This window comes from Rhagoletis pomonella, unplaced genomic scaffold (genome assembly GCF_013731165.1).
Source record: "Rhagoletis pomonella isolate Grant_MI unplaced genomic scaffold, Rhpom_1.0 Rhpom_scaffold_00003, whole genome shotgun sequence".
Classification (NCBI taxonomy): Eukaryota; Metazoa; Arthropoda; class Insecta; order Diptera; family Tephritidae; genus Rhagoletis; species Rhagoletis pomonella.
The window spans coordinates 84,988,454-85,003,468 of record NW_023458557.1 but is presented as its reverse complement, the minus strand read 5'-3'; the positions used below and the strand labels follow the sequence as shown (position 1 = coordinate 85,003,468).

At 35.4% G+C, this 15,015-nt stretch overlaps 3 protein-coding genes across 3 annotated transcripts; all 3 read left to right on the top strand.

Moving 5' to 3' along the window:
* The first annotated feature begins 1,232 nt into the window (after nucleotides 1-1,232).
* LOC118735704 (KAT8 regulatory NSL complex subunit 2-like) lies at nucleotides 1,233-4,093 on the top strand. The gene is made up of 5 exons (XM_036465625.1): nucleotides 1,233-1,863; nucleotides 1,928-2,120; nucleotides 2,487-2,650; nucleotides 2,709-3,112; nucleotides 3,712-4,093. Exons 1-5 carry the CDS (start codon nucleotides 1,371-1,373, stop codon nucleotides 3,913-3,915), a joined length of 1,458 nt encoding a protein of 485 aa, XP_036321518.1. The 5' UTR covers nucleotides 1,233-1,370; the 3' UTR covers nucleotides 3,916-4,093.
* Nucleotides 4,094-4,619: 526 nt separating this feature from the next.
* On the top strand, nucleotides 4,620-6,086 carry LOC118735703 (MTRF1L release factor glutamine methyltransferase). Its single transcript, XM_036465624.1, has 3 exons — nucleotides 4,620-4,993; nucleotides 5,058-5,578; nucleotides 5,644-6,086. Exons 1-3 carry the CDS (start codon nucleotides 4,730-4,732, stop codon nucleotides 5,900-5,902), a joined length of 1,044 nt encoding a protein of 347 aa, XP_036321517.1. The 5' UTR covers nucleotides 4,620-4,729; the 3' UTR covers nucleotides 5,903-6,086.
* Nucleotides 6,087-12,755: 6,669 nt separating this feature from the next.
* On the top strand, nucleotides 12,756-14,689 carry LOC118735702 (cytochrome c1). The gene is made up of 3 exons (XM_036465623.1): nucleotides 12,756-13,035; nucleotides 13,819-14,078; nucleotides 14,203-14,689. The coding sequence occupies exons 1-3, from the start codon at nucleotides 13,013-13,015 to the stop codon at nucleotides 14,364-14,366; spliced, it is 447 nt and encodes a 148-aa protein (XP_036321516.1). The 5' UTR covers nucleotides 12,756-13,012; the 3' UTR covers nucleotides 14,367-14,689.
* Nucleotides 14,690-15,015: the final 326 nt, after the last annotated feature.

Genomic DNA, 15,015 nt, shown 5'->3' with positions numbered 1-15,015 from the left:
TCTCTTGTTATAATTACAGTTTAGGGTGTTAAGCTCGAAAATGCGGATAATCTACTTATATGTGAACCTAGTATAAAAGTTCGCTACACAGTTCAATGCGAGCGTGAGTGTGAACGTTCACAAAGGCAAATAATTTCATTTGTATATTTATGCACGCTCACATATATCTGTCAAAACTTGTGGTTCACATGCGAATGTTTTGCATACGCACACAATTGAGTGTGAGCTTGTAAAATGTGGATATTATACAGTGGAAATTCCTTTTAATTCTAGAATTCTGAAAGATATTTTAATTCTCTAACTATTGCAAGAGGTGAAGTAATAACGAAGTTATTAGGCAAACTATATAGTTCACGTTCATGCCCGCATTGAACTGTATTTCATTTTTCACCTAATATATTAGAGAATAGAGAGAACTTTTTACTGCACTCCATAGCTTTGCAATTGAGGCTATTGCAGCAAACGTTTTAGTGCACTACATTGCTTTGCAATTAAGGCTGCTGCGGCAAACGGCGGCAGTATCTCAGCTGGATTGATTAATTAACTTGCTAAAGGAGGCTGCTTGGAGCAGAAACGAAATCATTGTGATGAAATGCTGTCAATACAATAATAAAGAAACATTTCGGGAACGGCTTTGCAGCGCCCTATATACACAAAATGTTGCGATTCGTCGCAGCGCTACACTTGCGTCTACGCGGTGGCGAGTTTCAATAACTAGTTTTTATTATTTTTTAATTAATTTTTGATATTTAGTAATATATAATAAAATAAAAAACAAAATTTTTAATAGCAATAAAACTTATAATAGAAAACACAAAATCACTTCGATTTTATTAAGATATTTTGGTAAACAGCTCTTCTAATTAGGCAACTTTAGGTTGCTTTTCGTCACATATATGCCTGGCACATTTACTTAACTTCTTCTTCTAATATTTCTCATAATAAACTAACCAATATTTTTTATTTTACTATTTTACGTGAATGTTCGCAATTTTGGTTATCATTTGTATGTCATTTTGCTAATTTTTCTTTGTCTGCTGTTCGCCCTGTTTCCTTCATGACGTCCCAGCAAGGCTCAACGCTCAATCTTCTCTTCTATCATTCTTGCTCGCTCCCTCAATTTCCCATACTGCCAACAAATGTCAGGTGTAGACTGGGTGTATAGACACTATAGGCAAAATCGATATGGCGACTAAGAAAAATCGACTATTTTCGATATGTAAATGCTTTTCACATACCTATGTACGTATTTTCAATTTCGCAATTTGTAAACGTTAGCAGACGATATTAAAATACAACGTTTTAATAAAACCTACAGAGTGTACAGCAAGAGCTCAATAATAATTCAATATAATATCTCGATTGTTATAATGGCAGCCAGTTGTTCACATATGCGTCAGCGCCAATTTTTGCGTTATGGCGGCAGCTTGCAAGAACTACGTGAACAATTGCATCAGGAAATTGAAAACAAAGCAAAAAGTTGCTCTAATCCCACTTATGAATGTTCACTACCGAGAGTTGATGGCCAAGAATATTGTATGCGTCATATTTTGCGTGATCCCCGTGGAAATTTCCGGCAGTGCACCTACATCTATCCGAATGGGCGTAAATGTACAAATGCTTTACAGAAGCATGATCTTAAAAAAGATCCAGCCATGACAACACTTTGTTTTGAGCATAATCGTCAAGCACAACTGCAGAAAACGCATGCTTCTGTAGGCAAATTAAAGCGTACAGATACAAATGAAGCACTATTAAATAGCTTGGCCCATCATATTAACGTGGAGGTTAATCAATGGGATCAGATGGATGATGATCAAGATGAGGAAATTGACGTGGTATCACCGCATGTCGCACCATTTGGTAACTGAAGATAAAGAATTAAGTTTGATTCGAAAATGCATAGATCTAATAAATCTACTTACAGTCGCACACGATCAAATAAATAGCCTTGACACTGCATTATCGGGTCTGCACAAAAAACGACGCATTTTGGATTACGCTTCAGACAGCTCAAGCGATGTGGATGACCCGCCCAGCATTAATAACACCGCTCGCGGATTTGAGTTTCAGGAATCGGACGATGAAAGCGTTGATTCTCAAAATGAGGATGTACTCAAGTAAGAATACTAAAAGAAGTATTAAAATTTGCAGCTCGTCACGATCAATGTCATACGCCCTATTGGCCAAATTAAAATTGTTTGATAAGAAGAAAAAAAGCTTTTAAATTTACATAGATAATGGCGTAGAGGTCTGTACTAAAGATGTTAATATATCTCATATATTTTAAGATATGGCTTTTGAGTTCCGGATAGCACTCCCTATATGGAGAGTTAACTAAGGAAATATGTATTACCAAAACTACAGTTCCGAAAATATTTAGAGCTATGCGTTGATGATGACTTGTAATTACATACATACATATATATTTCTTCCTCCGTCTATTTTTTTTCATTCATTTTTTCATTTTTTATAAACTTTTGTAGACATGCCGGCATTTATACACGAGAAGAGGCTATACGTATCTCAGAAGCAAAGCTAACCAAGTTGCAGGGCCTCTATATTGACCAAATAAACCATTTGCATCAGGTACTTAAAGAACGTCGGCGGCGCTATTTACTTGCCTTACGCAAAGAACGTGAAATACTTTGTAAGTAGTATTCCTATATTTTTTTATATTGTCTAAATTGCTTTTTTCGAAACTTCAGGTAGTATTCACGACCAGCTAAAAGACTCACCGAGTGAGCGTAAACTTTATGATCAACTTAAGGCACTTAATACGTACCATCGCCGGTATGGCGTTGAATCACTGATGTATAAGAAATTCAAAGAGAAACGTTCCCGCGCAACCGAAGGCTCTGCGTATAAGCTACCCAGCTTTAACAAATGTATTTTTACTGAAGGTGGTGTGAAGTGCGGTGAACGAGCAATGCCATGTTGCAAATTTTGTCGCAAGCACATTTTGGAAGATAAAAAACAGATACTTTTCCGTGCCTGTGAGGTGGAAAAAAGTGGCGTTGTTTGCCAGGAGGCAATACCGTGCATCTTTGACGATGCATCTACTTGCATTTTGCATTTGACCATGACAACGCGTCGCCAATATATTCAGAAGGTGTGTTTGGAATGATAAGTATTTAGCTTTACTAGCTTTATAAATAACTTCGTGTTAGTTGTCGCATATTGTTTTGAAAGTCTTAGTAATTTACTGCTTCATTATAATAGTTTTATATAGTTAGTAAATTTGGCTTGATTGGATTTATTATTTAAATGAAAATACAGGCGTTGTTTCTTTATCCTTGCTTACGTTTTATTTTGTGCATTGTTTGACAGTATACAAATGTGTATGGTTTGTTTTGTAAAATCCTAATTTTGCTTCATTGTCAATCACTGTATGTTCTCCTTCGTTTTACAGGATTACCCTAAATATGCTCCAACTGCTTAAACTGCTCAAAACAGGAGAAAGGGTAATTTAAGACTGAGCTTTTAAAAGGAAGATAATCAATTATTATTATCATGAATTGTTCATTAATTCAATTATTGCTTGTATGATTAAATATATGAAATTTCTAAAAATCAAGTCAAATTTAAGTACATATTTGAAAACCAAAAAATGCACTCCCGATTAATGGAAATTATCGCTAAGTAAAATGTTAAATTTGTTCTGGTCTAAAATAAAACTCTAATCTTGTTATTCACCACTTATCTTTGCAGAAATACGAGTCCGAAACCGAAGAAGAGGATGAGATAAAACCGGAATGTATCGACGATAAAGCTCCTCCGGCAGAGATTGTAAACTCATATAGTAAGCTGGACAGTTCCAAATTTGAGAGTGCCGCGGCCATTTCGCCTGGTAGAAATATCACTATCTCACATGATAGTAAGGACGACGTTTTAACTTCAAAGAACAGTAAATAGTTTACTAGTGTTAGACTTCGATAACCGAAAAATATTTCCACTGCTAGAACCTCGCTTAGTAAATGTCTGCAGTTGTTGGGGGGTAGTAAAGGTATTAAAAAGCATTCCATAATTTGTAATGGATTTTTATTTAAGCTCGACTGAGCAATTTATGTAATAAAGAATAGTTTGATTTTAATTTTGACTTTTTAATGTTTCGATGACAGCAGAAGGCAAGTGATTTCTGTGTACAGCAGATACTGAAATGAGCCTAGCTCAATGTAGCAGGCAATTGGACACGCTATAGTAATATTCTAGACATTTTAAAGCGCCCCTAATGCATGCTCCTATTCTTGGTGGTTTAAAAAGTAAATTATGATTGTTTTGAAATAGTTATACCGATTTTCTAAACCTTATGCATATTTATTTGAATGAAATTAAAAATGCCCTTCACAAATATACATATGTACCTTTGCTTTGTCTTGTGCCAGAAAAAATTTTGTTTCGATTTTTAATTTTCCTCTAAAGAAACACTGCAAGAATAGTTTTAAATTTTTCAAAAGACTTATGTTTGGTCCTTGCATTGTAATTTTTATAAAAAAAAAAAATAAGTTTTAAAATAAAACTCAAACTTCCTGACGACAAAAAAAAAACAAGAGGAAATCAAGAAGCAACACTGTAACGCGCCATATTGAGTGAATACCGAATATCGGATATCCAATTAGTAATTACTCCAGCTGACTTCCGCCAATATTTGGTTTACCTTGGCAAGAAGCAGTATTGAAATTTCAATTGGAAATTCGTAACAGGAAGAAGGCGTTAAAAGTTATCTACGATGTTTAGGCTGATGGCGCAACAATTACGCCAACAAGTGCGCCAGGTTTCCCGTGCCAGCTATGCCAATTACATCAATGCAACAGCTAGTGCCACCAGCGGTTCCACGCCGCCACGGGAGCAACAACAACAACCACAGCAGGCGTCATCGATTATGGTAACCAAAGCTCTTGAAGGTTGGCCCGAAAAACTACGGAAAGCGGATGTCGGTGATATTGATTTTAATATAAAATGCTTGGTAGCACATGTACTGGGTCGAAAATTTGTAAGTTACTTAAATTTTCTTAGAATATATTGTGTAATTGTGCGGAATTTATTTATCTGCCCAGAACACGGTTAAAGATTACAACGATTTGTTATTTACTAATAGTCAACTTGAAGAGTTTGAGCGATTATGTGAGGCACGTTGTGCCCGTATGCCACTTCAGTATCTAATCGGCGAGTGGGACTTCATGGACTTGACTCTGAAGACTTCGCCTTCTGTATTCATTCCACGCCCTGAAACGGAAGAATTTGTTTCTAAAGTAATTGAAGCGCATCGTGATATTAATGAGCCAATTAACATGTTTGAAGTGGGCTGTGGCTCTGGCGCTATATCTCTAGCCATTTTGAATGCACTTCCAAATGTGCGCAGCACTGCGATTGATCGTGGTAAAGCAGCAACAGAGTTGTCTAGAGAAAATGCCGAAATGCTGGGCTTAGATAAACGATTTACCGTATATCATCACACTATGGAAAAAGACAACTATGTACCACCAGAATTGGTAAACGAAACCTACGATTTAATAGTTGGCAATCCGCCATATGTAAAAACAGAAGACTTTCCTTTGTTGCAACCGGAAGTAGTAATGTAAGTTTGCGTACAATAATTTATTTTGTCCACATTTTAAAGTAATCTAAACTTTTTCTATGTAGCTATGAAAACTTGAATGCTTTGGATGGTGGACCGGATGGTCTACGTGTTGCTCGTCTAGTTTTCAACCTGGCTTGTGAACATTTGAGGACTGGCGGCAAGCTATGGCTGGAATTGGGAGAAGACCATCCACCTATGGTACAAACTGTTTTAGAGACGCAGTATGAAGGTCGCTTGCGCTTTATTGCTGGTTACAAAGATCAGTATAAACGCAATCGCTTTGTTGAAATTGAAAAGGTGAAACCTGAAAGTGATAATTAGACGATAAATGAATCCAAGCGTACGAAGAGATATGCCATAGAAGCTAAAAATTTGGACATTGAAATATATATATTTCTGCAAATTAGCGCTTTACTTTTATGCGCGTAGTGATATTAAATTAGCAAGCATTTAATGCTCAAGCAAAATATTGTAAAAAAAAAATATTTTAAATGCACATCTTAAATAAATACCATATTTATTTAATTTATTCAAAAAAGCCTTCGTGATGACATTTTGTAAAAGATAGGGCCTAAAATTAGATGTTAAAATTTTTTATTTTTTTGTATGTATGTTTTTAAAGCGTTTAAATCAATTTTTCGCAGGATGGTTTTAGGCGCAGTCTTTTGACAAATATTTGGACAATTTTTGAAGTACAAAGGAGCGCGTTACCTAAGGGCACTGCATAGTATGCCATTTTACGTAGAAATCAAAAATCAACACACTTCTACATATGTAATGATGTGCGTTGGGTAACCGCTTACACGCAAAGCTCATTTGACAGATTCCTTATGTGACAACTCTTATGCAATGCCAAGTATGCATAACTAATAGCCCAGTTATGCACACTTGCACTGCTATACCATTTTTACGTAAAAATCAAAACCCAACAGAATTCTGTATATTAAGTGCTATGCGTTGGGTAACCGCTTACACGCAAAGCCCGTTTAACAGATTCTTATGTGACAGCTCTCATGCAAAGCTAAGTATGCATAACTGGGCTATAAAAGCCTTAACTCGCAAGAATTTACAGGAATTTACCAGAAAGCGTTCCCGTACTCGGTTCTCTGGCTTCTTTTGCCTTTTGACAGTTTTACAGGTTTTAACCCAGAGAAGTTGGGGAACACAACTAATATTGGGAGATAAATGTACGAACAAATTCAAATCTGCCCCTCGTCTCCTACTACCTGCTCATTCTGCTTTGCTTATCGGTCCCATTTCCTCTTAAGAGGCAATCATCCAATTTCTTTAAAAGTAAAATTAGATTTGAAGTTCTTTAATATTCGAAAAAAAAATCCCTGTATAAGGTTTTTAAATTTACATACCTATTTTATTTTTTATCAATAAATCAATTTTTAATACCAGCCAAAAGAGCATTTGCCATGAATCCAATATAAGGCCTCTATTGTTGAAGTGACAGACCTTTGCCAGATATATAATCTGTACAAATAGATCTCCAGTGACATATATCCAGCAGCAACTTGAAGGAGAGTAACGAATTATCTCCAAGATTTGAAGATATCCAAAAAAGTACGCGAACATTAAATTAGCAAAAACTTGTAAGTTTGTTTACATACTAAAACATAAACAAGTAATTTTTCAGCAAAAAACAGAACCGACTTCTCATATGAAAATTTAGGAATACCGTTCCATGATCCACTGATCGGATCTAAACCAAATTAGTATGGGACCACCCGTGAGACACTACCTTTCCGATAGAAAAATAATTATCGAAATCGGTTGACGTGGTCCAAAGTTATGCGGCACATAAAAAAAAATATATACAGGGTGTCCCAGAAGTAACGTGCCAAACTTTTGGGGAAGGTAGGTGGGGGGTGAGCTCACTGATAAACAAAAAATTTTCAGGTAAAAGTGTCACCGTTTTTGAAATATTTCAATAACGAAATATTTTCATGTGTTTTCTTTAACTGCAACTACAAACCGGGCAATACTTATTAAATTTTTTATGTCAAATACTTCCAGATAGTTGCCTCTCCATACTCAAATGCAATGTAGTTAAAATACATTAAGGAACCATCATGAAATTAGGACTATTTCTGGATTTTTAACTTTTTGATATTTTCTTCCCCAACTTTGACTATCTCGGGTGAAAAAAATGTACTGAGCTATAACCAAGGTACATTGAACAGGTAGTATCAGTAGAGCAGCTGATTTGATTTATTTTCAAATTATTTGGTCTCGAAAATGTCAAATATTTTTAATTTTTTCTCACAAAAATTCTGAATTGTTAAAATCTATTTGCATGTGAAATCTTTTTCCATACAAAACAAGCGATTGAATAGCAGCTTTTGGAACGTTCGCCCAACTCAGCAGCACAACCGCTGATTACTGGCCCTTGTAAAGGATGGATCAATGCTTCCAGAAGCAAACAAATTTACTAGGAAAGAAAGTTGCATCAATTTTTATTTTTTCCAATTTCAGTTTTTTATTTTTTATAATTTTTTGTATTTCACATGGCACGCTTTGATTTAGAAGAAAAAATTCAGAACAGTTTTTGACACTTTCGATACCAGAAGCAACAGCAAAATACACGCAAATGTTGTTTTTGCTCTACTGATACTACCTGTTTAATGTGCCTTGGCTATAACTTTACATTACATAAAAAAATTGCTCATTTAATAAAGATTTCAGAAAGGTGCCACACTTACTGTTTTGAATAGAAAAAAAGTTATAGCCGCTTTTGTGGGTAAAGAACTGAGACACGCTAGAATGTATTTAATAGATTTAAATTGAATTTGCTCTTTTTACCGTCAAATGACATGCTAAATAGTACAAAGGTACATTATTACCTGCTCCTGACATTATTTTGTGTTACTTACCGGAATTAGTGAAAGTGGATTTTGTGAAATTGGACCCTTCGAACATTGTGTTATTAATACTATGACAGAGAACACGCAGTATACGTCGCATGAATATGCGGATATTCACCTAATTTACGGTGAAGCTTGCTGTAATGCCAGAGCTGCTCAAAGACTCTATGCAGAGCGATACCCCAATCGTCACCATCCGGGTCGTGAAGTATTCGCCCGGACCCATAGAGAAATATATGAAGGTAAGTGATTTTTACACCTTTCTTGTTTGCTTGCTTGTTAATTCTTCCAGCAAGAATTAGCAACTTCCCCCCAAAATCTACTGTCACTTTGCGCTCTGAATTTCTCTTACTTTGCAAGTTTTTTGCGTGCGCGAACGCCAAATCCTGATAATTTTCAGTAATTATCAGATTGGCGAACATATGTAAATCTGGGTTGTACCGATTTCATAGACCCGAATGTCGTGGGGAGATACCACTAGCATGATGTGCTGCGAGCAAATAATTTGATAGTGTATTCTACCCTTACGAGGGTTCTAAATGTTTCATTCCTGTTTTGAGCCATGTTGTTCCGAATATTCTAGTGTGCGAATGCGCCGCCATGCCGTTTTTTTGTACCATTCTGTTTCTTTGTTTCGATTCCTGTTGTGCAAACAGTGCGGCCATTTTGCATAAAGACCAAATAGAATATACAAAATCTAGCGAATAGTGCATTCAACCTTACTGGCCGTCTCCACAGGATAAAATTTATTGCTGCCCAGCTGTCGTTATATCAGTGGCAATATTTGTGTGGGCTTTTTATATCTTGATATAAGCATTTGTAAGATAGCTTCGAAAATGTATTTTTGCCATATTTAATCGCTTAAAAATTTTGGAAAATAGGCTATTTTACATCCAAGTATATAATTACAATTTCGGTGTTTAAAAACATTTAAATCCTTCACGATTTCATGAAATGATGCCGAGTTCATGTTTAACTTTCGGAGATAATTGAATTCATGAAATGGTGTTTATGCATCCAATTTTACCCCTAATTCATGAAATGAATTCGTGAATTAGCCTACGCATAAAGTAACAGTTTTAGAATCCAGCCCCTGCTAAAGCTAAGAATCCTTAACCTTGAACGAATTTGCCATTTGAACAATCGACAACTTTATAAATTCGCGTGGCATTGAATGGAAGAATTACGTTACTAAATAAATAAAAATGGAAAGGCGACCTTAAGTAAATAATAACAATTTATATATACCGATAAATGTTAAGTGAGAACAACAATTTGCAGAATTGAGAATAACATAAAAATCCATACACAAATATGGCAGAATCTCAGATATGATTATTGAAGGAGGAGCGGAGGGTCGTAACGACAGCGTCATGCAAAATGTTACTTTACAAATTGCTTACTTACTTAAGTAGTTTTTGACATCTCGCACGTGACCAAATTGGAGAACGAAAACTTAAACTGTAAATGCAAGACCGAAATTAAAACGCGTGCGTAAAAAGCTAATGCAATTTCCAATTTTTGTTCTGCGTGCGAATATGACCTGACGTTTCTCTTAGCAAAAACAATACAAATGCACGCAAGCCATTTTCAGGTGACGCAGAACAACAAATAAAACGGCATGCGTTTGAATTAAGTTAGTCTTGTTTTCGTGTTTTCTCGTAAAAAAAATCAAATGCTAGTAGCCAAATTTCCGAGATTAAGACATTTGCTCTAAATAGAAGAAATATGCAAGAACATGTAAAACAAATAAAAATTTGAAATTTATGAACAGATGATTATTTTGTTATTTTCCGAAGCAATTTGTTCATAAAAGTAGTAATTACTATGTTACATATCGTCACCCTTATGCTAGGAGCACGAATATGCAAATTTACAATGTTTTAGGTATTGGGTTGACTTGATTACCCTTTGGATATTATATACTGAATGTAGAGTTAAGCCTACAAAAAACTTCATAACTTGATTTCTCAAAAATTTCATTTTTAAACATTCATGTTTCTTGCGGGGGGTGGCGCGGGATGATATATATGTGGGTTTATTTTAATGGGTTTATTTTTCCAACTCCAAAAACTCATTTTATTCACAATGTTTTAATAGAGCTTTTTCTTCTGGAAAAATCATGAAAAGTGTCAAGCAATCACTGGTGGACGTTTTTACATGAAAATGGTTTTTTGTTCCCGTACTTTTTGTTGTTACTCACTTTTTACTCTCACTTCAGAGAGTAAATTTGCTTATTGACAGTTTTACAGGATTTTTCACGAAAAGTATTGGATCAGAGCTATTAGCTATGTTAACGTAAAACACAAAATCGCAGGTTTCCGGCGGAAGAGTACTTTTAACCCAAAAACTGGGATGATAGAATATCGCACGGGAACAAAGCTAAGTCACAGAAACTTCTTTGAATTTTTCGATAGATAAGTGGCTGTTTGACGTGGCAAGTGCAAGTCCTTTTCACAAGTCCGTCAAACTCACTTTCCAATACTACTTTTTCTCTGTTTACACTGTTACGTTACGCACGCATATTGCCTACAAAATTACTGACCTGAAAAAATTGAAAAAATGCTAAAATGCTCACAAAACATTCACAAAATATCGAATGATTTAAGATTTAAATAGAGTATGTCAGGAGAATAAACTAATTACAAGTATATTTTTGGCTGCGTTTCTTTATACATTCCAGATAATCCCATTTCACAGCCAGAATAAACAGAATGTGTTTGAAATATACGTTAACATATCACCAAGAACGTTCTAAAGAATAAGTAAACAAAAAGGTTTATTCCAAACGTTCAGAATGAATAAAGAAATGCAGCCTTTATAAGTGATGCAACATTTATAAAATTTTATAAAAATTAGCCAAAAATCACGAGCCACGGCAACACTCGATCTCTTGACACCACTTGCCATCATTTAAAGAACCAAAAACTTGAATTCAACAGAATTGAAGCGTGTAAACGCAAATAGGAAACAAAAAAGAGAATGAGCAAGAATTGCTTTCAAGTACTTGAATCATGTAAATCGGGTGTTGCAGTTACACCTTGCAATTTATATTTCTGAAAGTGATTTCCGAAAATGTGCAAAGAGGACTATCTGGCTGTTTACATGGGTAATTAGACTATCGATTTCGCATTCCCACAGCAAAATGCGAAGAATAAGTGCTTGCATTGGAACTTTTAACCGCACCTATAGACTTGCAGCATGCAACCAGCACCTGTGGCCGTAAAGTTATAGCGAGCTAGATATTCAATTAATTTAAACAGACTTTTGAGGCGTGTATGCGGTGCTTAAAGTAACGCTTCTTTTTACTCTATTGTACCGAAAATTCCACCTATTTACACATTTTTTGTTTCGCTCGCTCGCCTTCACCACATGTAATTCACGTTTCATGCAGGTCCCTTGCACTAGCTTTTCGCAGAATTTTCTCCGTTTCGTTCCCAGTAAGCTTTCAGTGTTACCATTACCTCTTTATACGAGTTGTGTGTAACTTAGAAGGTCTGTTCGAGGATTGCACTAAAAGTCTAGGACTGTGAGTGTGAAATACCTGACATATATCCCAAAAAAGGCATACGTTTAGTGTTAGAAAATCCCATATCAAACGCTTTTTCCTACACTATCGTAGATTCAATATAAAAATCAACACCTACACAAGGCAAGTTCCATGTTTCAAGTACTTGACTTAACGGAAATATCAAAAGCATAGTGAGAAACTTTAACCGACTTGGCGGTACAGATGCATGCAAGGTGTATTTAACAAGGTATAAGTATATAAGTAAAAAATTACACTGACAAATTGTACGCAGATATCCATACTGTCAATGGTATGAGTTACAACAAACACTTCATTTTGGCGTAATGCCCGCCACGGCGATGGTTATGGCTTTATAACGAAGTAATTACAACAAATCACAAAGGGCAGCACAAATAAAAAAAGCAACTGCCTTTCTTAAAATTTCGGACCTTTTTCTCGATTTATTAAACAAAATTGAAGTATAATGTATGAAATTATAAGAAAAAGCAATTGCTTAGTTATTATTCATACGGCCCAACATCATGTAGCAAAGCACTCAACACGTTTTTTTTTAATGTTGTCCAGTACATTATACTCTGCATAACTTAATGTTTTATGCTGTTTTACGTTAAAATAACTGTTCTCATAATGATGAACACAAAAAGAGCAATCACCTCACGATGTGTAGCTTAAAATTTATCATTTTCTCCCAAGTTTTGTAATTTGAAATTTTTTGCTATGAAGACCTTTCAAATGCATCCGTGTGTTTCGTGTATCTACCTGTGAACGCTGAAAAGTCCGAAACGTCTCATTCGGCGTTAGTTGCTTCTACGATTCGGACGTGTTTGTCTTCTAATATTTTGTTCGTCAAGCAGTCATCTTTTCATAAAAAAAAAGTTGGTCAATTTTCAAGTTTCTTTGCATCGTGGATTTATTTAGCAGAATCATTTGCTAAACTCCTGTGTTTTATTCATAAAACGTACAAATTTCGCAGTTCATTTGCGCTCAATATTCATTCCTGCTCGTAGAGAAAAAAAAACCACTGACAAAATGGCCGATGTTGTTGAAAAGAAGTGAGTTGCTATTTGCTTTTGCAATTATAATTCGTAAATCTCATGTACTTATAGTATAGTTCGAGTTATGTTTCAAGAAATGTGTTAAATTTAAAAGTGTGTTAAAAGAAATATGGAAATTTTTGTGTATATAACAAATAGCGGCATTCGGCGTCGTTTTCTGTCTCTTTCATGTAAATACCGCGTAGCCGTAAGACCGCATTCGTTTTTGGCGCGACATGTTCAACGCAGTCGGCTTTTTAAATCAAGCAAACGGAAAAGGTGATACATACAGCAAAAACCTTTTCCACCTCGCAATGCCATGTATAAGTACAATATTTGAACGTTCGCTATCACGGCAAACTTTTTTTTCTTTGATTTTTTCCTATTTGCTTTGCATATTTCTTGCGCGTTTCTGTTGCGCTAAACTAGTTCTATTCACGTACATACATCATTTATCAGCATTTCGCTTATATTCCATTCGTTTGATTTGCCGTATTCGTATGTATTCGTTCGTATATTTTGTTGCGCACAAAGTATGCGATTGTGCCAATACCATTGGTGATTTTCTGGACGGGCTTGGTACATTTTCATGTTTTGTTGCCAACTTCAATTTGATTCTTTAACGCTTCGCTACAGCTAAACAAATAACGAGTTTTGCTTAAATGTGAAATTCAAATTAAGTCATTGCGTTCGTTTTAGCTCCGCTACTCATGACTGCTATGATTCATTATACTTGAACTAAGTGCATTTAAATTCTTAACGTATATTCTAATATGTATTTTATCTATTCTTTGTGTTTAGAGACACTCCAATTGTCGAGAAAGTCGCTGCTGAAGAAGTAGAAGCAAAGAAAGAAAAAGATGTTGCAGTAGAAGCAGCACCTGCCGCTGAAAATGGTAGTGCTGACAGTGCATCCGCCAAAGAAAACGGTGACGCTGCCGAAGTAGCTGCTGAATCTACAACTGAAACACCAAAAGAAGCATCTGCTGAGGCTGAAGCTGAAGCTGCTGCTCCCGTCGAAGAAAATGGCAAAGATGATGAAGCGGAGAGCGAAGAAACTGGTAAGTCCACACATCAATTTATGATTATGTATATATCGATTGGTATGTAATGCATTCATAAAACAAACTTTAATTTTGAAATGTACATACTGTACTAATAATAAACCATTTTATTTTATTTTAGATTCAGCACCCGCAGAAGCTGTTAAGAGAAAAGTCGCCGAAGCCGAAGCCGATTCTAAACCAGAAGAATCCACTACAGCAACACCAGAGAAAAAAGCCAAGCTGGACGAACCAGTTAAAGAAGACAACCAAAATGGTTCCGAGGCAACAGAAGTTGCGGCTTAATTTAGATCTTAATATAACACTTAAACTATTCTACATATTCAGTAACAAAAAAACCAGAGAAGTGTACACCCATAGAATTTTATGTGTATGATTTTATGAAAGTGTGTTCAGTTTTTTTTTTTGCGAGGTTGACAAAACTTCCATAATATGCAATCTGCAACGACTATACTTTTACAGTTGACATCTAAAGAAGAGATAAGGTTTGCATTTTATTTTCAATATTGAAGGCAAACCAATATCTTTCTTACCATGAAAAAGGCTAAACCTGTACATTCAAACAAATATTCAATAAATTACTCGACTTGAGGTCGAGTCAAAGCTAGCAAATTTGATTGTTATTTTGGCTGTAAATATTTTTGCATTTAAATGTGATGGATGAGAATGGAAGTCTGGCAGCGCTAGAAGAAGAAATTGAAAATAGACAAAATGATGCAAATTTGCAAAAGCACTAGGCTTGCTGTTGGGTTATGTATAAATAATCATGTGGTTTTTGTTGAATGGCAAGCGACTGTTACTACGTTTATACGTAAGCTATTTGCAAATACTTAAGTTATAAATATTTTTGCATTTAAATGCGATGGATGAAAATGGAAGTCTGGCAGCGCTAGAAGAAGAAATTGAAAGTAGACAACATGATGCAAATTTGCAA